Source organism: Centruroides vittatus, unplaced genomic scaffold (assembly GCF_030686945.1).
Source record: "Centruroides vittatus isolate TY-2023 unplaced genomic scaffold, ASM3068694v2 contig_815, whole genome shotgun sequence".
Classification (NCBI taxonomy): domain Eukaryota; kingdom Metazoa; phylum Arthropoda; class Arachnida; order Scorpiones; family Buthidae; genus Centruroides; species Centruroides vittatus.
Genome location: NW_027122531.1, coordinates 318,705 through 342,726, shown reverse-complemented (window position 1 = coordinate 342,726; position 24,022 = coordinate 318,705). Strand labels below are relative to the sequence as shown.

Below are 24,022 nucleotides of genomic sequence, written 5' to 3'. Positions count from 1 at the left end.
TTGCTTGGGTATCACCAAGCTCTTAGCAAAATTTCATGCAATATTGCTGCTCACGTTGTTCAGTCATTTTCCAACTTAATGGAATCCGATGAGTGCTCACTATACATCCTCACTCATAGGCCGACTGCCAGCGACTGATGCTTCATGCAGGCAGGGAAAAATTCGGGACTGCACATGACTGTCCCCTCCACATCTCCGCCGAAGGAGGCCTCCTGTGCATCATTGGTTTACATGGGAAAAATAAAGGTCTGATACTTTTTGAGCACCCCCTGTAAAAATATTCAAACAACACTGTTTCTTTACATCTGGTAGACTGTGAAAGTCCACCATAACAATAAATAAAAATGAATGAATGGGAAAGCACAAAAATGAAAATAATAATAAAATGAAATAAAGCAGCACTGTTCATTTAAGTGTTATTTATATGAGTACTCAAATAAATGTAAGCTTTTTTAACATATAATTTTACTTTTATTTTATATAATATTTCTTGTTTATTATTTTTCTGTAACTTTTATTTTATTAATATTTTCACTTTTCCCGTTATATTTTTTTTATAGAGACTATTAAATAGGTAATAGTATATGAAAAATTTCTCTCTATATCTATGATTTATTAGTAAACATTATCTCCAGTAAAAAAGTAAAGAAAAAAAACCTGTTGGTTCAAAAGTGCAACCTTTATCTCGAAATTTAAGACTTTGAAAAATAATTTTTGGCTGTTGATTGAGCTTACTCATAGCAATGATTATTATAAAAAAAAATGCATTCACTTTTCCTTACTATAATGACAGTAAACAGTTGAAAATTATTAAATTTCACAATAACATTTGTAACATTGAAACAATAGATCTTTTTCTTGCAGATTCTACTTACCAAACAAGCTGTCATGTTTGAAAATGCAAAAGTAATTTAAAAATTTTATTTTATTGACCATTTATTATAAAATAAAACTTATTAAAAAGTATATCATTGGTTTTGTAATGTACTGTTTTAAATTTATTTATTGGTTTTGACAAATTTTGAAGATCATATTTATTCATACCAAATCATTGATCTATTATAAATTTACTATTATAATATTTATAAATAATATTATTTCTATCATTATTCAGAAATTCAGACATATATTATTATTTGTGTTTTGATTACAAAAAATATACAGACTTTCATGTTAATAAAATAAAATATAAATTACTGTAAATTACCACTTCAGATATAACAGAATTTAATAGCAGTTAATAGAATTATATAAATATACACTGGAACAAATTAATATTAAATTATATAATTTAAAATAATTATAATTAGACAAATATATTTACCCTATTGACTCCTGCTTGTCTATTTTCAATTGAAAATGTTGAAACTTGATCACCCTCCTATATTTAAAACAATAGTATCTGTACATCTGATTTTTTTTACATAATTATTAAAAAATAAAATAGTTAAACTATAAAAGAATAACATTTAGTGTGTCATTGTTTCATAAATTTACTAAAGACTAAATATTCAAAGTTAAAATCAGTATTCATCACATGTCAATACTAGATTAAACTCTTAAACTTGAGTAATAATTAAACTTGTCAATCTCAATGATTTAATTTGCAGATTATAGATTAATGATTACGAGTTAATTGGATTCATCTTAAAACAGTATACATATACTCGGTTTTTTAAAATAATTTCTGACTTCTTAAATGTTTGATACTAGTCAAAACAACTATTAGTTGTCAAAGATTTTAAATGCATTGAAATATATATTTTTTTATTTTTGTTAAAATCCCATCCCAGGTTTAAATATTTCTATTTTCAATCTTTTTTTTAATTTTTAGTTTTAATTTAAAACTTTTGTTAGTGATAACTACAGTAAATTTTATATAATATAACCAATTCAAAAATCGAATAATAATATAGAAACACCAATACCAAAACGCCAGCAAAAATTTATGAGAAATTTAATGAAAAAAAACAAACAAATCTTTATGACAACTTTAAGCTTCATTATCAGGTTAACTTGGTTGTGAACATGGTCATCAAACTCTAGAAGTTTGATGACCATGTTCACAACCAAGGATCAAGAATTGAAGTTAGAAATTAACCAATAAGCATTCATGTACAAAAAGTATAGTGAATGGTAATTGAACTCTAAATCTCAATCCTTGGTAGTAAATATGGCCATGAGTGTTGAGAGCTCTCTGGCTGGAAATCACCAGCACTCAAACACCTAGAGTTATTGGAGATATACAGACCTTGTAAGAAAAATGTTGCCATCATTTTCAAGGATAACACCACCCTCCATTATGCATGCATCCTTATTTAAGGTCCTTTTATAATTTTCCCACAGAAACTAGTGGAAACACCACAATCATTACATCAATGACCAATCAGATAATACCTTCACAATATTTACAAATTCACATTTGAATTTTTGTTCTATTTTCAAACATGGCTTTTAACCTCATGATGATAGCTCCTGATAAGCTATTGAATTTTTTTTTTTTTTTTACATTTTTCATTTAAATTTTTCACAAATTTATGCTGGAGTTTTGGTTTTATTGATGTTTCTCTTAAACTTTTTACAGATAACTAATTTAAAACTTTTAAAAATTTAGACATTGTTTCTAGTGAAACATTTCTTTCAAGATTTGATTTATGACATTATTAACAAACACAGCAAATGCCAAGTAAATCAAATCCAGAATAACATTAGACTCAAATTTCTCTTTTCACTAAAGAATAATATTTAATTGTAAGTAATAAGTTCCAAATTCATTTTTTTTATTTTATTTTATTATTCATTTTAAATTCTAATTCAAAACTCAATATTGCTAATTTTATCAAAATATATATTATAAAAAATTTAGAAAATGCCTGTAAAATTCCATAATATAATTAGTGTCAAAATTTGTTTTCTCTCTTTTAAATTCACCTGACATTTATATTTGTTATAATTTAATAAATTATTAATTATACAGTCAACTTCTATTTTACTGCCCGCCTACAACCTTCTGCTCATTTATCACCTCATTTTTTAGAAAATATTCAAGACCATAGTGAACTGTTTTGATAATCATCATGGATACTTCCATCCACCAACAATTTTTAGAATACAAATGGCTTTTTCCATAAGAAATTTGTCTATCAAACCACCATGAATAATGTCTGAGGAAAAAATAAGCAGAGACTCATAACTTGCAAAACTTTGTATTAATTAATCAAGCTCTCATTGTGTATATAGTCTTCAACTTTATTCTTCCCTTCTATCAAACTGATCATTAAAGAAGGCTCCTGGCAAACAGAAATATGAGCTATTCTTTCTAAACAAGTGCAAAGAAATCATGTGAAATCATGTTATTACAAAGTGCAAGAAATCATGATTTCTTGCACTTTGTAATAACCACAGTAATAACCACAATAACGTAACAAAAAAATTTTGCTATACATTTTATTGCTATGAAGTAAATCTCTGTGTGTAGATGTACTACAGTGGAGATATTTTAAGCCAAAAATCTAAATGGTGGATGCCAAGAATAAAAATTCAAAAAAGCTGAATAAAAAATGCATGAAAAAATGAAAAATGCATGTGATGTGGTTTGCAGAAGTGAATGAAAAAATAAAATTTCAACTGATGATGTTCTTAAAGAATAAACTAAAACATTTAATCAGATGTCTAACATAACAAATTTTAGCTACAGTAACGGTTAGTAGATTGTTTTAAATAACATGGCTTATTGTATCAAAATATACACAGTAACAAATTTAAGTAGCTAAATAACAAAAGTGAATTTAGATATTACAGATAATAAGCAAAATGAATCATCCAAAATAATTGAGCAATAATGCAGGCTTTGTTACTGCTCAATTACTGGCCGTCTTTTACATAGATAAAACCTCTTTACTTCTATAGAATGTAACCAGCCAAAAATGTAGCTCGGGCACCAGTAAAATGTTGCAAAAAATTAAAGATTGTGTTAAAACTGTCTTTTGTTACAATGCCAATGGGAGTGAAAAATAGGAGTTTAACATTATCAGACAGGCACAAAACCATAATGCTTCAAAAATTTTTTCCATTACTTTGTCATTTTATAAGCATAATTTAAAAAACTGATTAGATGACCACAATAATTTTCAGCATTTTCTATAAAATTTCAAGATGTGAAAGAAGAAAAATTCAGAGCAATATTATCGATTGACATTGCTCTACACCAGCGGTACCCACCTTTTTTTCATTAGCGTACCGCCATGGCATTTCTAACTTCCCAACGAGCAACGCATGTGCAAATCTTGCACTGCCTGTTTGTAGACAGTGTTGCCATTTCGAATTTTATTTTGACGCTAGTCTCGGTCCCGAGTATCTACAAGTCTGGTGTTTTTTTTTTTTTTGCGCGCATGATTTGGGCACCTAATACTCTGTGCCAAATTGCAAGTACAGTAGAGCATCGATTATCTGACTCCCCGATCAACCATCACATCGGTTAACCGACTGCATTCTAGTCGGCAAATTCAAATGTCCGCTAGTGATGTGGCGCTACAATATTTGGCTATGTCTTGGCTACTTTAATATTATTTTTGTTAAATTTTTGCGTGTTTTAGCTGGAAACACTGGCTCGACCATGATAGGAAGGCCAGGATTTAAACCAGGCTTAATGTTCTATATTTTCTTTATTTCTGTATTTATTTTGTACAAAAGAAAGAAATAATTTAACGATGATTATTATTTTAAAAAAAAATTGTTAGGCTTAACATTGATGAAAATTCAACGCGAAGTAGGTTAACAGCAATATACTAATATGCTTATTACATGGGATATACTAATATACTAATACACTATACTAATAATGTATTTTTTCATACTTTTTGGTTATCCGTTTTTTCAGTTATCTGACCAACCTCAGTCCCCAACTGAGTTGGATAATCGATGCTCTACTGCAGGGATGGGCAACCTTTTTCTAAGTAAGGGCTGCATTTAAAAACTTTTGAACTGATGTGGGCTGCACACAAGAGAAAAGAGGGGGAAACTGTCGGTAAATCACAATTCTTTATTCATATATAATTATAAATTAGCATAGGTATACTTAATATAGCTTCTGGCACTGATCTAAACGTAATATATTGGAAATATTTAACCAAATATTAGTCACCGCTACTTTTAAATTAGTTTCCATGTGTCTGTTAGTCGGTTTCTTGTTTATATTTTTACTAAATTCATTGCGAAAAACTATTCACAAATATAAGTTGTAGAAAATAACGTTTGAATTTTTGGTGAATATCTCATTAAGGTGGGAAATTGATATATTTATTCATATTTTATGCCATGCGGGCTGCAAAAAATATTTCTGTGGGTCACATGCGGCCCTCGGGCCGCGGGTTGCCCATCCCTGCTCTACTGTACTGACATGTACTCCATCATACCTCTAAGTTCATAACACAGAAGGCAGTACGACTTTATAAACAGTCTTGTCAATAAAAAATTAATAAAAATACTGAATAAATAATAAAAAAAATTACCACTTGTTGAGAAAATCTGGAGAAACTAGCTAGCTATGTCCTTTTCCTTGCTAACAATAAATACTTTTTCAAACAACATGTGGAGATATTGTTGAGAGATAATAATAATAATGGTAATACACCCAACCATCAAAAGTCCGTGGCATAAACTGTCACACATAATGGTATCCCCACTACCACTGACCGAATGTGCAACATTTATTGATCTGTTGCATTGTACAATCGGCAGCATAACTTTTCATTTCTATTTTTGAATTTTGAAATGTATAATAAAGTTTGTGATTGTTGCAAGAAACATTTTTTACCTAATAATTTTTTTATACTATTAATTTGTTATACATAATATATAATTTTATCTGCCATAATAACTAACTATTTTTCTGTATCCATAAACAACCTATTGCGTACCGCCAGGGGTACGCGTACCCCAGGTTGGGAATCATTGCTCTACACCAGGGGTTTTCAAAGTGGGGGATATTGCCCCCTTGTGGGCGATGAGTAAATTTAGGGGAGCGCTGGAATCAGTGTACTGAACGGTGACCAAAGGCAAAAGTTGGGGTCACTGATGGGTTGGGGGCGTTGGGTATAACTTTACGGAACAAAGGGGGCGGTGGATCGAAAAAGTTTGAAAACCTCTGCTCTACACCATAAAGACAAATCTGAGCAAAGCAGATACCTTTCCTATAAGTTACATCAGCTTTTTACAGCAACTAGACACTGGTATAATTAAAAAGTTTAAGTCAATTTATCAACATCACTTAGTATGAAAAAATCATCAAATGTCTTAATGATGAAATTCCAAAAAAGTTTGCCTTAAAATTTGCACTTTGTTCTATTAAACTCACATGGGCAGTGACACAGGATATTATCAAAAACTGCTAGCTATTCACCAGCCTAATACAAAATGAATACAATTTTTTCAAGACTATCACAAATACCCAGATATTGAGCAAATGCCTTGAAAATCCTCAAACACATCATTTCCACACAGCAACTAGATCCAGATAAGTTGATACTTAGTGAATGCAAAAAAGTTTTTTTTTTCAAAATTAAAGCCTGACAAAACTGTGCAGATGACAAGCGATGAAGAAATGCACACACACAAAGTGCAAACAATTATATAAAGAAACCAAGAAAGCTGTTACAACATAGAAAACTCAATCATGCAAGAGAAAAATTTGACAATACCTTTAACAATTTGCTTTCAACAGAGAATTCAGCACTTGCAAGTTTTAAATGAGACTATCATAGCATATTATATTAAAAGTGCAGAACATACTTCCTAGAAAGATTTTTTCTTCTTGAAATCAAGTACTAAAAAGCATTACAAAATGCCAAATCAATTTCTTGTTATAAGCTACTTTCTTTCATTTTTTGGACAATTTTTAATTAACCATCATCCTGCCTAGCAACCAACCTTTCAAAATAAATGACTGTAATAAAACAAAGATTGACTGAAATTTCAAAGTTTAGATTTTATTTTATATTTGATTCTGTTCTTTATATATTATGCAAAATTCTGTAATGAAATGAAAAATATTTCTTTAATAAACATATGATTAGTTGCTTTAGTAAGTGGGTATGGATGTGGGGATATGTAAGGTAATTCTTAATCTAGAGTTTACAAACTTGAAATGTTGAATTAAATATATGATTCTCAATTTAAAATATTTTTGGTAAATATAAAAATTAGAATATCAAAAATTATCTGTAAAAATTTGATATAACTGATTGATATTAAATATCTTATACCAACCACATTAATATTTTTAGGAGGACCATTCTCATATATCTGATTTAAAATAGGAACCAAAAATGCAGCAGTTTTTCCAGATCCTATGTAAGAAACAACATATTAAATAATAATAAAAATGTATTTAAAAAATCAAATTTATTTCAATCTTTTTATGTAAAAGTTTTTACCAGTTTGTGCACAAGCCATCAGATCACGCTTTTTCAATATAATTGGTATTGCATGCTTCTGTACAGGTGTAGGTCTTTCATAACGAGCCAACTCTATGTTAAACCTTATAATTTCTGTGAGGGGAAGTTCATGAAACTGAAAAGAAATAAATAAAAAAAAATTAAATTAATAAAATTTTTTAAAACTTTTTAGTTAATTTAAAGAAATTTTATTCAGAGTCATCAGTGAAACTGAAGATGTTCATAATTAAGAACACAAAAATGAATATTAATTACAAAACATTACATTTACAATATTAAGAAAATGTTATTTGATATCAAATATATTCATTCTTCAGTTAATAAAGAAGATTTTAATGATTTACAGATCTAAGACTGATAAAGAAAAATTCAATAAAACTGAAGGAAGATTGGTTGACAAAAAAAAAAAATTCTCTTCAAAAATTTATATCTCATTTCTTTGTCAAATTTATTTATTTATTCTGAAATACAAATATAACAACAAAGAATTGTAATAATCTAATTATTATGTCTTTGTGTCCTCTAACATAATTTAAATTTATCTTATATACTAGTACTTTTTTTTTTATCAATTAACAGGACTTATTATAGTGGAATTATGGATGCAGATATTTAGTCTTACAGTTCAGAAATAATATTTTTTTTAGGTGAACTAGTGAACTAAATAAAAAATATTATTTCTGATCTGTAAGACTAAATATCTGCATCCATAATTCCAGTAAAATATGTCCTGTTAATTGACAAAAAAACGCACTAGTATACAAGATAAATTTAAAATTGTAATAATCTATTTAGAGATCATATAGAAAAGAACAATCAAAAGTTGCTAAAAATTTCTAACAATTTGTGTCTCATTCATATTACATTTCTTTCTTTAACTTTAAAGAAACAAAAGCATAGCACACAATTAGCATACTGAATACAATTTAAAATTTTAAGATCAATAGTAGTTTTCTAAAGAAACTAAATTAAGACAGATTAATATAGAATTTCTTTTCATTCAACAAAAAATAAATTTTTTTTTCTAATAATTTTGGATTCTGATTGCAAGTCATACAAGTGATAAATTTGATTATTAGACATACAATATATCTCATTACTTAAAGAATTGAAAATCAGGAAATCCAATTATTAGAAGAAAATTCATACTAATTTCATTCAAACAATAATTTCCTTCAAATATTAGCTGCATCTACTACAGTTGAGGATTTCTGAAAAATTACAGAAACAATATAAAATTAATAAGTATCAAACTGCTGTAGGTAGGTACCATATTTATTTATTTAAATTAAACAAACTTTAATAAAAAATGAAATCCAGTATGTAAAATATTCAATATACAATAGACATACTTTTTAATTTTCTTATTACCAATATACAGAAAATAACATTCATTACAATGAAAGAAACCAGTTACCATTTAAAGTATAATTTGCTTTAAAAATCAAACTTTTATAAATAAATACTTAAATACTTATTAATAATGGAGAGCAAACAATTATGAACAAAAGAAATAATAACTGCCCACAAATAATAATAATCACAGAGAAAATATACAGTTTAAAATAATAGATAAAGCTATAATACACGTATATTAATCAAATGAGGTAATAATACGTCAAATATACTATAGTTTATTTTATTATCTAAAATCCAATCTATAATGAATACATAAATTTCTATACTCTGTCTACGAGTTCATAATTGTCACTATTCAATGCATAATATATATATACAGGGTGGGCCAGCGAAAACGAAACGGCAGAGTGTTCGTGTTCGTCCAAGCAAAGCGCTCGGACAGGTCGATCTTTTGCTCGAGGGGACATCTTTTGCAATAAAGTTTTTGCGATTCTGAATACAACAGACAACAAAAAATTTTAAAAACTCATTTATTTTGTATTAACTAAACAAACATTTATTTCGAAAAAAATGTTTGTTTAGTTAATATTCAGAATCGCAAAAACTTTATTGCAAAAGATGTCCCCTCGAGCAAAAGATCGACCTGTCCGAGCGCTTTGCTTGGACGAACACGAACACTCTGCCGTTTCGTTTTCGCTGGCCCACCCTGTATATATAATTTATATATGGTTTTGGTTTTAAATTATGAAATTATTTTAAAGTTTCCTTGCATCATTTTAATAATAATGATGATAATGATAATATAAAAAAAGTATCTGTATTCAATAGATAGAAGTGTTTATAAAACAAATATTCACAAGTGTCACTAAAATTCAGGTTAAATAGAACAGATTTAAACAAGTAATAACAATAAAAAGCATTAGACATTAATTCAAAAAAAATCTTTGAATGAACAATATCCAATTTATTATATACTTACACTCTGATTGCATTAATTTGGACTAAATTCAGTTACAACATTATCTACTTGGATCATTAACTACTTGGAAACCTTGAACAGAACCACAGTATGAGTATTTTGTCAGAAGCAATATTAGTCGTAAGTGCATTACAATAATTGCTTGGGAACAAACTTTAATAATTTTAAGTTTCAAATCATAACACTAAGTATAAAATGCCTGTTTTTTAAAAATAATTTTTGGTACTAAGTTCTGGTCAAAAAAATGTTTTCCTTTGATAAGATGCAAGATGGCAAATGAAATGAAACAAAAGAAACAATTTGACTGTTAAAAAACTAAACTCCAACTTTTGTGAGATTTGGACAATGGAAAAAGTGTCAGATTATTATAAGAAAGATCAACAGTATGAAATATAAAAAGGAAAGAAGATAGTCTAAGAAACCAGTGTGAATGAAACAGCTCTCTTATATAACAATTTACAGATTCCACATAATGTTGAATCTTCTTTTATCAAATTGTTTTTCAGTGGTATGTATCATATAATTTAAAAGACTACCACTGAGCAGACCACTTATCCAAGAAAAAGCAACATTCTTTGCAAATTGCTTGGTACAGATCTTAATGATTAATGGTTTAAGGTTTTGAATGATTGGCCCAATAGATGGAAAATCAACACTAAATCTGGAACCTGTTACTGGTGTAAATTGTGTGAAAAACCTTTCTTCACAAACGTTTTTGAACTTTCTAAGATAGTTCTTCCTCAGGCAAAAAATCCGACAAAATGCTTCAACAACAACAACAACAACAAAAATAAAAAAAAAAAAAGTGGAGATTTAAAACAAAACCAAATGTTCGCATAATGAAACTCGTTGAGATAAGCATGCGCACTCATGCGCGGATGGCGATATTTAAAGGTCGGCATCTATAAGGGCCTGCCACGCTATAGAAAAACTCATCCTTTCAGTTGATACAGGTGGTCACGAAGTTAGCCTTGTAGATGGATACAGCTTCTAGCCATTTTAGATGTTCTAGTTGGGGTGCAGTGATGATGACGTCAACCTTGTCGAATTCTGCCTCAATGTCGGGATCAGATGCTTAGGTGGCCAGGGCAGTGGTATGTCGCCCGTGTCGAAGGTCCGCCTGGTGCTCATGTATTCTGGTATTTTAAAGACCACTTGATGGAACCAATGTATATAAGGCTCTTGTCATATCTGTTATCCTTGAGTGGGATGGAGTACACACCAGGAAGTCTGTTACGATCCGGAGAGTCCTTTCCATTTCTGAGGATGTCGGAGGTTGTGAGATATCTCCTATATGCTATTTTTATTTGATGCTTGCTGGCAATCTCTGCATATACCACTTTAACATATGGGTTTAATGTGACCGGGACACATGTACGAGATCTTTTACGAAATCAGAAAGTCTTTTTAAGTTAAAAAGACCTCCCGAAAGGCATCCCATAGGCAGATCGTCCAAGTGTTATGTTTGCCGTAACTTAACAAAACAAACGAAATTCCAAAATCACATGGGAGCCCAATATAAGTGTTAATCCATTACCATGATGATTATTGAAAGAAACCTGTAAGTGTAATCAACGGAGAGTGGATTGGACTTAAGAATTGGCAAAAAAAAGTGACCAATTATCCAGCTTTACATGAATAAATTATATTGTCGATTTTACAAGATTTTTCTTTAAAGTTTAAAATGCTAGTAATCTTCGTGGAACAATGTGTGCATTTACACATATTTGGTATTTTACTTGTGATTAAACGAAATAAAATTAGAATTGTATTAATAATTTTAATTTTCTTTATTTTGATCTTTAAAAGTCACACTTTGTCCTATATGCGAGATCATCTTATACGTGAGTAAATACGGTATATTTACAATCACTCTACACACTGGAATATAACTATATGTACTCTTCAAACCTGTTAACCGGAGTGGTTCCTTTTCTAGAGTCGCAAATGTTTTTGATGCCCCTCCTGGGCTCTTCCTCAGGCTTTACATAATTGGCCATTACCATTCGAATAAACGTTGCATATGAATTTCTTCCAAATACTATCACGTGCACATGTTCTATAATAAGTTAGTTGTATTGTGTATTATGGAATATTTGCACATGATAGTATTCAGAAGAAATTCATATCTAACATTTATTCGAACGGTAATGGCCAAGTTTGTAAAGCCTGAGGAAGAGCCCAGGAGGAGCATCGAAAACGTTTGCAACTCTAGAAAAGGAACCACTCTGGTTAACAGGTTTGAAGAGTGCATGTAGTACAGTATATTTGTTATTAAAATTTAATATTCAAATTTTGAACTTTTTAAAAGCATATATTTATGTATAAAGTACATTTGTGGCCTGCTGAATGTATCTAATTTCTAATTTGGCCCATGCTCTAGAGCAGTGGTTAGCAAAAGGTGGTCCATGGACCATTGATGGTCCGCGACAAAATTTGAGTGGTCCGTGGAAAAATTTGGACATTAATCAACTAAAGGTTATGTGAAATATTATGAAAGGGTTTTTATTCGAATCTAAAACCAAATATGAAGTGACTGTTATCAATAAATAATGAACAACAAACAACATTGTGAGTGCGATTGTTGTCCTTTGTGGAAAAGCACTATGAATCCATAAGCTTATTTCAAACAAGCAGTAACGAACTTTAGACTTGATTTAATTTGTTATAATTAAACAAGCAAGTTTCATATTAATAAAGTAAAACTGTACTTTTATGATCATTATTCTACAGATTTTGTATTGTTTAAAAAAATTATGATAGTGGTCCATGGAATTCAAACTGAGTTTAGTGGTCCGTGAGGTCAGAAAGGTTGCCAACCGCTGCTCTAAAGGACACAAAAAAATGGAGTTATTTGCTTGGCATCTCATAGACGTCAATTTTTATTCTAAAATTGTGAAACTGTCAGCATTACATCAAAACCTATGATTATATGTTTAATTTCTGCATTTTGTCTTCTTTTTAACAATTTAAAATACTTGTGGAATGCTGAAAGTGCTTACTTTTTGTTTATTTTATTGTAATTTGACCAAAAAAATATACATCAGATTTCACAAACTGGCTGTAAATTATCTCGCAGATTAACATCCACTTTGTGTGAAATTTGCGGTAGTGTTATCTTTCAAGGTTGGTTAGTTAGTCAGTATGGGCTGCACTGACAAACTATTACTATTAATATCAATAAGCCACTAACTGTTTTATTGCCCTGTAAACAAAAACTCTCTTCCTGGTAGTAAGTCGGTCAAATTACAACATTATTATTTTATTGTATCTAGAAATGTTTTCTTTAACATTTATTTAACAACTAGTTTTGTTAGATCTGATTAATTTTATTTTTTAATTGCAATTTAGAAGCATGCTATTAACCCCAAGTTATTGGCATGATGGCCTCCCTCAATTATATGTGGCATGCCAGTCAATTCACAAAAATATAGTATGGAGAATGCACACTTGTCGCACAGAATGAAAAAGCAATGCTTTGTGGAGACTTTCATTGTCACAAACCTCTAAGTGTTGCTGCTTTTCATCATGATGTAAAAAAATAGAGTAAAATGCAACTTTTGCATTTCACTCTACTTTTACAGCATAGGTGATAGAGACATCTTTTCTATAACCAATCATAGCTCACTTCAATAGTTACATGTACATCATAGAACATTTAATTTTTCATTAAATCATCTTCTTTGCTGGTTTATTGGTGTTATTTATAGTACAAGTTTATCTTATATACTCTGGTGTTTAGTTTAAAACATTTATATCAAACCACATGTATTTATTTAATGGTGGAACATTCAAATAATATAGAATGGTTTCTTGATACTGTGCAAAATTATTTCTTTTTATATAATTCTCTCTTTTTGATAAGAATTTAAAATTATAAGCTTAGCATGATGCAATGATGAATATAGGCATATTAAAATACATACTTTCATATAAAATTTATTTATAATTTTCCTATAAAAATATTTCTTATCACACTTTCTCTTCCACTTATTTGATAAATGAAGTAAAAATTGTAAACAGAAAAAATGCAAAACCATCTGCCTTGTTCTCCACTTTGAATACTGAATGCATGCGCCAAACAACTTTCTGCCTGTCACTTGTGTGGCCATGGCATCATTGGCATTACAGTACAGATCAGTTTTGTGAGGCCATTTTTCCATTCCTTGTCTCATATATGCATCATCCCTTAGCCCATACAGATTACTTATATAAACTCACTCAAATAAATATGATATATCAACAACTTATGCACATTGCAAACAATATTAAAAAACAACATTCACAAGATTTACTATAACAAATTATTACATAAAGCAATCCATCATAGCACACATTATATCATAGACATTATATACATACTATACAACATACAAAATAGGTAACTGGTAAAATCTAGGAGTACACAGAACTCACCTAAGAAATAAAGAACCTATGAAAAATGGATAACATTCATTGTGCATATAGGCCTCTTTTTCCCAGGTGTTATGCTATATGTACAGTACTATATAAAAGTCTAGAAACATTAGAATCACATTTGCATCATACTATACAAAGCAACAATATTAAATATATATATAGTAAGGAACTCTTACATACAGATACATGCACTAACAGAACATAGTGATATGTTGAAACAATTTCAATAGCTATATACTAATTTTAACCTGGCACTTGGTACTTGTATCAAGCCAACATTACATTTGTATAACCATAATTCGTTCAATTCTTCATACTTGATTGTAAATATCACTTGTATTTTTTAACAAAAAAATATTTATTATAAATAAAAAACAATATGTATTTATTTATTTTAATTTCAAAGAAGAAATTATTTTAATAAGCCAAATGATTATATCACCTATATTAATGTTACTATTAATAATTCAATGGGCGAAATTTTTTCCTCTGTGATCACGTGACCGATGCGTTTCCGGTCGCCGACGTGGTCTTCTATGGAGACTGCGCGTTACGCACTGTATCGTAATAACACGACCTAGTAACTCCTATACTATAATAAGCTAATTCAACCCTATTTTAATAGAAATAAAAACATTTTTTTACTCACGTTGATTGTCTGTCATTTCCCTTTTTTACTTTTCTTCCGGCCTTTGGAATTTTGATCTTCGTTTGTTATAGATCTTTTTTTCCCCCTTTAACGGCTTCGTTTACTACTGTCGATGACTTCTTATTTCTTCCTTTTTTACTCGCGGTGGACGATGTTTCATTATCCTGATCCTTCTCTGATTTCTTTGAATAATTCTTCTTCTTTTTGTCGACGTTTTGAACGGGTGCAGACGGAACCGTCTCGGGTTCAACCCATTTCGGAGTTTTTCCTGTCCCTGGATAAATCATAGCAAGATGTTCGATGAAAGTTTGAAATCTTTCTCCGGCAGTTTTTTTAGGCCAGTCCATGAACTTCTTGTACATGAACAGATACATGTACGAGTCCGATAAATCGGTTGTGTAATGCTTTGGCAGGTGTTTTTTATTTTTTAGGTATCCCCATAAGCGTTCTATGTTTTGAGTGTGGTCCCCTGTCTTCGGATTCACGAAGTTTTTCGAGTGATTTACAGTTCTATGCACTACATCCACGCCTTCGATGTCGTCAATGTGGTTGTACCCCTTCCACTCGTCGGTTATTATCAAACTTCCCGAATTGACGTATTTGTAAACTATCCAGTTTAGAGTTTGTTCAGATCTGTCGTTTACCTGACAAATAAAACAGTTCCCGTCCTGTCTACATATGCCGCCCACAACCCATTTCGTTGATTTCAATAACCTGCCTTTTTCGTACTTCCTTTTGCAAATGACAGTTTCGTCGATCTCTACGATCTTATTCGGCCCACCTATTTTGAAGCTCGTCATGTTACTTAGTGATATCATCATTACTAGACGTATGTGATTCGACCAATCCACACCAGCTTTTCGAGATATCCCGGATGCTAAAGCCGAAATGGTAGCTCCACATTCTAGACATAGGTAGTGCCATATGAATGACAAGATACATCCCCAGGAAAGACGACCGCACTTGCTTTTAAAAGTCCCTTCGTAAACTGAATATTTAACTCCACACGAACTGCATCTTAGAAGACATTCATTTCTTTCTCTTCTGTAATATAATTTGCATATCTTATCGCACGCAGAACACGTCGACTCTATCTGCTGTATACCTAATTTGACCGCAAATTTGAATGCATTATCAATTGCCGGGTTCAATCCCAATTCAGAATAATCTGCTTCCATCATTTTATAAAACTTCCTTGTAGTACATTTTGCCCATAATTCCTTCGAACTGAAATCAACGTCGCCCATGACTAGCACAAAATTAGTAACCGCCTTGAAAAAAATATCCTTAGTACCGAAGTTACTAAAAAATAAAAAAAAACAATTTAACAAAACAAACGCGCATAAAGAAAGCAATTTCGTATTGTTTGTACTTGTAAAAAATATAAATTACCTCTTTAACAATTCGGAAAGAACAGATATTGTAAAAAAAAAATTCTATGCCAACAACGAACATGCACCACACCACTGTCTTCTACACTCCCACCAAACAAAATTTGCATAATTCGACGATCTCGGCACCAACACATTACGTCACAACATTTCGAAAGAGCTCCCTCTCACGTCACAAACGCGAAATCGCGCGTCTCCGTTTCGAGGTTACAGGAAACGCGGTCGCCACGTCGAACGCAGAGAAAAAAATTTTCCCCGTCGCCGTCTAGAATGTAGGAAAAAATTCCCCGGCTGCCATCTTGCCACAAGGGTAACTTACCTTAATTTCAAAGAAGAAATTATTTTAATAAGCCAAATGATTATATCACCTATATTAATGTTACTATTAATAATTAATTGTCAATTAATTTAGCCTAGAGGTATGTTAGGCACAGTCTCTTGATGAATTCTGTAATCATACTTAAATTACAATTCAACAATTAATTTAGAAGGTTTTGGATGAAAAAAATCAGCCTGGAGTGAGACTCAAACCTGCAACTCTTGCTTGTCATGAAGATATCTTGCCAGTTACACTACCTGGAACTCCATCTGATCTTTGCCTCCAGAACTATTAATTTAGATATGACCATACTGGATACTCAAGGCACCAACTAGGGACACCACCTTCGGTGCTCATGGTTTGTATACCCTCCATGGCACACAGTCAGTTATCACTTTACTCCAGCATGGTGTATATACACAAATAACTAAAGATGTGCAGTTATATCTAAACTAATAGTTCTGTAAGAATAGATAAAGGTCCTGATAGGGTAACTGGCAATATATTCACATGGCAAGTTAGGGTTGTGGGTTCAAGTCCTACTTTGGGGCAATCCTTTTTTTCCAGAACTTTCTAAATTAATTATTAAATTTATCAAGAGATGATGATTAACACCTACCTCTAGCCAAATGACTTAACATTTAATTATTAATAGTAGCCTTAACATAGCCAATATAATTCAGCAATTGTTTGGAATTAATCTAAAAATTAAGTTAATTAATATTCACATTTGTTCACTAATATTTTAATATTCACATTTGATTATAATAATGTATTTGTTTTTCATAAAATATTATAGTTTTTAATCTCTGGTAAGATTAAATATAAATTGAAAAAACAATGCAAAATATCTTGACTCTTGACAATGTTTAAATTATATAGTTAATTTAATGAATGCATTTAAAATTTTATTTAAATATCATCAAACATAGATTTTATTTTTAACATTCATTACATGTTTAAATATATCATTGATATAAATTATATATTACTATTAACAATGAAGAAATTAATAACATAGAATAATTAATAATCATGGAAAAGAAATGTTTACAAATGAATTTAGCTGAGCATCAACCCTAAAAGTAGAACTTAATTTTAAATTTTTTGAAATGTAACCAACAGGGATAAAACACATTTTTGTTGATGTTAGAATAATTTACATCTGAAATTTTAGAAAGCAATTGAAAAATGTAACACAAATTAAAAATAAACATTTACAATAATTTACATTTACATTTGAAATTTAAAAACTTGCTTTAAAAAATGAAATACAAAATATAAGTTTTTAGAATAATTATTCTAAAAGTTAAACTTGTAGAAATGAAGTTACAAAACTAAAAGTTTTGATATTATAACATGTCAGGTAAAACAATCATATGTATTATATATCAGTTAAATCAAAATGTCCTTAAATTTGTCAGGATGAACTCAAGTAGTACTAACAAAAAACTTTAATATAAATAGCTAACAATATGAAAAAACAGTTACACAATGCATGTTGAAACACATGCACAGATATAGTAATGTTTTTAAAACTGTCTCAGTTGAAAAAATGGAGATGCAGACAAAATATCAGCATCAAGGTTTTCGATGCTGAAAACAGACAATGCAGAAATTCACAAAAAGCTGCAGCAGTCATATGAAAAAAACTGTCCATCACATAGCATTTATTTATAAATGGATTTGTAAATTCAGACAAGGATGGCAGAGCATTTTTGACTGTCCAAGAAAAAAAAGCCTGCAAAAATTTGTGGTGAAAATAAGGAACCATGCAAGAAAATTTTAAAATACTGTTGTCTAATCAAAGTAAGTAAACTTGCTGATCCACTGCACATCAGTAAGGGATATGCTACCTATACCATTATGCAGGAAATGGGAGTTCAGAAACTCCGCTCCCACTTTGTTCCAAAACATCTTACAGTGGAAACATGTAAACATTGTTTCCAGTGTTGCTCAAATAATCTGGAACTGCTTGACAAATACAGGTATACCTTGCCTTACGTCGGTAATTGGTTCCAGGAGAGGTGACGTAAGTCGAAAAACGACTGTAAGTTGAATTTACTTGTGTAGTTATGACATAAGTCAAAACTACGGTGGAAACCGCCAATAATGAGCACTTAAAGACTGCTAAATAAGACGACAACACAGAAACACAGATGTTTCCATGTTTTGTTCTCCAGGATTTATGATGATTATATTAACATTTACTGTAAATGTACATGTTTTAATATGATTTTATGTGCTTTTAACGCTTTTCTATTGATATTATGACTTCAATATTTGTGGCAGACAGATGTAAAGTTGAATAAAATGACTTAAACTTGATTTTTATTTTTCCATATACTTTTTTGACAAACGACGTATAATCGAGAACGATGTAACTCAAGGTATACCTGTATAACAATGAATTCATGAAAATCATCATTTCTGAAGATGAAACACCAATGAGTTTATATACCCAAGAGTAAGTGGATTTCTGTAGAGTAGTGATTTCCAGATAAACTCATACCTCAAAAACTCTAAAATGGAACATGCTCACTGTATTCTAGGACCAAAAAGGATTCAAGATTGATTTCCTTGGCAAAGGTAACATAATAAACAGCAACTATTACTCTAGTGTGGTTTGCAAAATTGCATTGGAAATCAGGAGTTCTCCTTTTTTCCTTTATGATAATACACCTGTTCAAACCAGTCATGTCAAAAAAACTGACAGTTGAGCAATTTGGTTTTCAAGGACTCCCAACACTCAAAAACAGTCCTGATCTCCCTCCTAGTCTTCGCTCTGTTTTGAGAGCTGAAAAACACTTGGTTGGACAACGCTTCTCATCAGTTGATGAACTGAAGTAAGAAGTGACCTAATTTCTGAGCATCTTTCATCCAACATTCTTCAGAAAGATATCTGAAGATTTTGTCTGCCACTGGATTGTGTGTAGAGCAAAGTAGTTCATACATTGAAAAATAATAAATAATAAATGTCTTTTATCAGAAGAAAGTTTAATAGTTTGTTTCTCTATCCATATAAGTCTGAGAGCTTACATGACCAAATATGTATATGCAAGCTTATAATTATATTTTCATCAGAAAAACAATCTTTCCAAAACTGAGGTTTGAGTTATGAAGTGAATAACTGTACCTCACTGATACCAAAAAGCACAGCATAAGCAAAACTCTATTACAGTATTCTACTATCCTATACTGTATTTAGTGCATAGTATCATGATGCTACGCTGTGCTAAGTATTATTTTATCAAAGTGTTGATTTTGGTTTGAACATATTCAGCATAGACCTGATGTACAGTAGAGTACAATATAGTTCATACCAAGATAACCTATTGAAGATTTTTAGCAGCTTCTAGATGTCCTATGTAGATTCCATTACCACATCTCCTTTTTGTATTAGCTATGTGATATAAATATCATATTAATTCACAAACACAAGGTGCATTATTGTTCCAACACTAGGTGATATTCCATTTTATTTAGTTGATATGGGTTACATGTATGGTACCACGTTTCGGGCTATGCCCCTCCCTCAGTCAACTAAATATCAAAATTCATACCTAAATTCATTTTCTTATAATAGCTTAATATAGCTTAACAAAAACGTATATTAAATCAATAATTCACATGACATACCACAGCACTTTTATCTGACACAGAAAGTGTACACATTTGTAGGACTGGAGTAATGCTATGCATCCGTAAAGGTTTTGGAGCATTTAAGTACAGGTAAACCCTGCACCGGTAAAACTTTTACTTATATAAGAAATTTTAAAGCACTTCGCTGTAGGAAGAATAATCGTCGGGAGGAAAAATTTTACGGTATGTAATGATCAATGAAAAACTTTTATGAATAATTTTAAGGATTTTATAGCATGTAAAATAAATGAAAATCTATAGAATTTGTAGGAATGCTCCAAAACCTTTACGGATGCATAGCATTACTCCAGTCCTACGAATGTGTACGCTTTCTGTGTCAGATAAAAACCCTATGGTATGTCATGCAAATTATTGATTTAACATACAAAAGTATGTTAAATTATTGATATAGATGTATGATGTAGATATTAAGCTATGTTAAGCTATTATAAGAAAATGAATTTATGTATGAATTTTGATATTTAGTTGACTGAGGAGGGGCATTGCCCAAAACATGGTACCATACATGTAACCTGTATCAACTAAATAAAATGGAATATCGCCTAGTGTTGAAACAATAATGCACTTTATGTTTGCGAATTAACAGAATTAAACAACACGGTTTCAGAAAAATAAATATCATATATATTTAAAGTATTATGGTTAGTATCTTAATGAAAATTATATGCTTTTGTCATAAGACTTCAATATACTACATCTATATTTCTAACTTACTGAATGCTTGGAAATCAACTCATACTGTTAATCAACACATCTAAACCAGAATTTTGAGCTGAAAATCTTGAAATCAATTTATACACTGGCATATACCACATACTGCCACTTATGGAATAAAATACTAAAACTAACTTTTTGTAGTATCATTTACAATTCAAATTAAGATGCATCAACTAAATGAAATTTTATAATTAAACTTTTATTAATCAATACAAAATTTCTTAAACTGGACCTTTTGGCTTTTTAAAGGTTATCTTCAAGGTTTTTACATTAATCTGTACAAAAATAATTGAAAATACAAAAATCCTAACAGAATTGATACCAATTCCAATTACATTGAGATTTCAAAGTTTTGTAATTACATTGTTACATAAATCAATTCTTTATTTGAATTAATTTATGAATTTATTTCAGTTTATTTATTAGATTATCGTATAGAAGTTCACAAAACTTGGTGTCAGCTTTATGAATAAACTTAATTAATTAAACCACTGCCTATTTCATAAAGCCATACTTTTCATTAAAAAATAAAATAAACAAATAAATAAAAAAGCATCTGCCAAATGACTGCTGGATTAAATCAGGCTACTTCTCTGCTATTATTTGTAATTAATTTCTAAATAATTTGTCACTAGAGGGAGAAGTAGCCTGATTTAATCCAGCAATCATTTGGCATATTACTATATATAAGTCCAAATGTTACTTTTTGGGTGTTAAATATCATTTGTGAAAGAATACATTGTCCAAAAGCTGAAGCCCACTCATATAAGAATTCCAAAAAAGGAAATTCTACTTTACATCACCCTAAAATGGTAAATACTGTTCTAAACTAAGGATAGTCAAATATTTGACCCAAAACATTTTTGTTTAATAAGTATTGGCTTCTAGAAATAAGAAATAGTTGGATTCATTAATTTACTTTCAAATTATTTTTTGTTCCAAAATTAAATATTCTAGATTATATCTGAAAACATGATGATATTAGAGATTTCAAAACATTATTTGAATAAATGCTATCTTACAACTAGTAAACTGTAATTTTTAAAAACAATGGGTACTTTGCACTTGAAAATCACAAACCTGATGCTGAAGTTCATAGGTTTTCGAACTACATTGAGCACAGTAAACAATGGCTTAGATCCATCATCATCACATTAGTTAAAGCAGATAAGAGCAAGCCAATTGTGAAATGCTGTTTTCATTTTTGATCCTTAATTCCATTAGGCATGCTCAGTCACATTAGGGAGAACGAACATTGTCACTTGAACCCCAAAGTATATTGAAAACGAAGTAATAAACCCTTACTTTTTACATTTAAATGGAACACTATTACATTTTTGGATTCTCATTGCAATTAATGGAAAATGGCAAAGTTTTATCAAAATCAGCCCATCAAATTTTTACAACAAATTAAATTCTATAAGCCCATAAGACTTGCTAGCAACTTGGGACACTGCCCAACAAAATCATGCAATTCTTGCGATATTGCTTTGTAGCATGCTGTGAGATTAATGTTGAAAACAGTGTCATGGATTCCCATTTTTATTACATTTTTGGATTCTTCATCATAATTTATGAAAAATGGCAAAGTTTAATCAAAATTGATTGATCAAATTTTGAGATTAAATGCAATTTTGTATGCCACATGGAAGGGGCTTTGCTAATGCTCCACCTCAAAGATGTAATTACACAGGTCACTTGCTACGCTGACCAGAGACAACCATGCATCCATGGTCATCCATGGCATCTGCTGATTTTAAACTTTTATCTCAGCATAATTTTCCGTTTGGCAAAAATTTTTGTTTGATCCTGACGAAGGTCAGTTAATTTGACTGAAAATGTTTGGTACGTAAATAAACTGGACAACATTTTAAAGGCTATTTGGGTATTTTGGTTTATAATATACCATATTTACTTACATATAAGACAAGGTTTTTATTCATTTATCACAGCTTCAAAATCCTAGGTCATCCTATACACAAGAGTGAAAAATTCTTTGATTTTTGCAAATATTTTTTGTGAGCCATGTATTCGCATTTTTTACTGGATGCTTACCCTCTTGTATTTACGTAAAAACAAGGATTTTATCTGGGTCATTTGAATCGTTCTTGTATATTGTCAGGAATAAAGATGAATAGCAAGCAATAGGAAATGCAAAGCTTTTGAATTGAGTTCCAATTTTAAATTCCAAAATCACATGGGAGCATGATATAAGTTTTCATTCATTTCCACCTGAAAACAGATGATTATTCAGAAATCAGAATTAGGAGAAACTCATAAGTGTAAACACAGAGAGTAGATTCAAAATGGCAAAAAAAGGTTCCTGATTGTCCAGCTTTACGTGAACAAATTATGTAGTTGATTTTACAAGATTTTTCCTTAAAGTTTAAAATGCTAGTAATTTTTGTGGGACAATGTGTGAATTTACATTTATTTGATGTTTTACTTGTGATTAAATGAAATAAAATTAGAATTATATTAATATAACTAATTTTCTTTATTTTGATCTTTAAAAGTCACACTTCGTCCTATATGTGAGGTCCTCTTATATTTGAGTAAATATAGTACAGTAGAGCATCATTTATCCGAATGCCAATTTAATAAAACGTCAGTTAACCGAAAGTGTTCCACTCAGACTGAATCGAACGTTTTTGATACTAGATTAACTTCCAAAATATAATTTTTTTGTTTTTATATTTTTCAATATATTTATTTTGTTTGTAAAAAATAAAGAAATAATTTTTAACAACACAATAGTCACTATTATTATTTTAAAAAATTTACGTTAGGCTTAGCATCGACAAAAATTCAACTCGTAGTGACACGCCGCAACAGAGAAAAAATTTCAACATGGGATAGGTTAATATATTTTTTTGTACATTATCGGTTATCCAAAAAATAAGTTATCTGAACAACCTCAGTCCCAATTGATTCGGATGAACGATGCTCATACTGTATATATTTTTTTGTTGTTCTAAAAATGTCAGTATTCAAATTAAGTGATCCTAGAATATATTTGTTATGTACATTAATACTTTCATTTGTGTTTAAATTATAAATTTCCTGAAGAAA

The 24,022-nt window shown here is 30.2% G+C and overlaps 1 protein-coding gene across 3 annotated transcripts in view; it reads right to left on the bottom strand.

Annotated features, from left to right (window-relative positions):
* LOC136982160 (ATP-dependent RNA helicase DDX3Y-like) overlaps window positions 1-24,022 on the bottom strand; it is a 114,006-nt gene that overhangs the window by 17,662 nt on the left and 72,322 nt on the right. For all 3 annotated transcript variants that reach the window (XM_067278586.1, XM_067278587.1, XM_067278588.1), the window contains 3 exons: window positions 7,434-7,569; window positions 7,267-7,346; window positions 1,325-1,381 (listed from right to left, as the gene is read on the bottom strand). In XM_067278586.1, coding sequence (XP_067134687.1) covers window positions 1,325-1,381; window positions 7,267-7,346; window positions 7,434-7,569 — 273 coding nt within the window. The remainder of the gene's footprint in view (window positions 1-1,324; window positions 1,382-7,266; window positions 7,347-7,433; window positions 7,570-24,022) is intronic.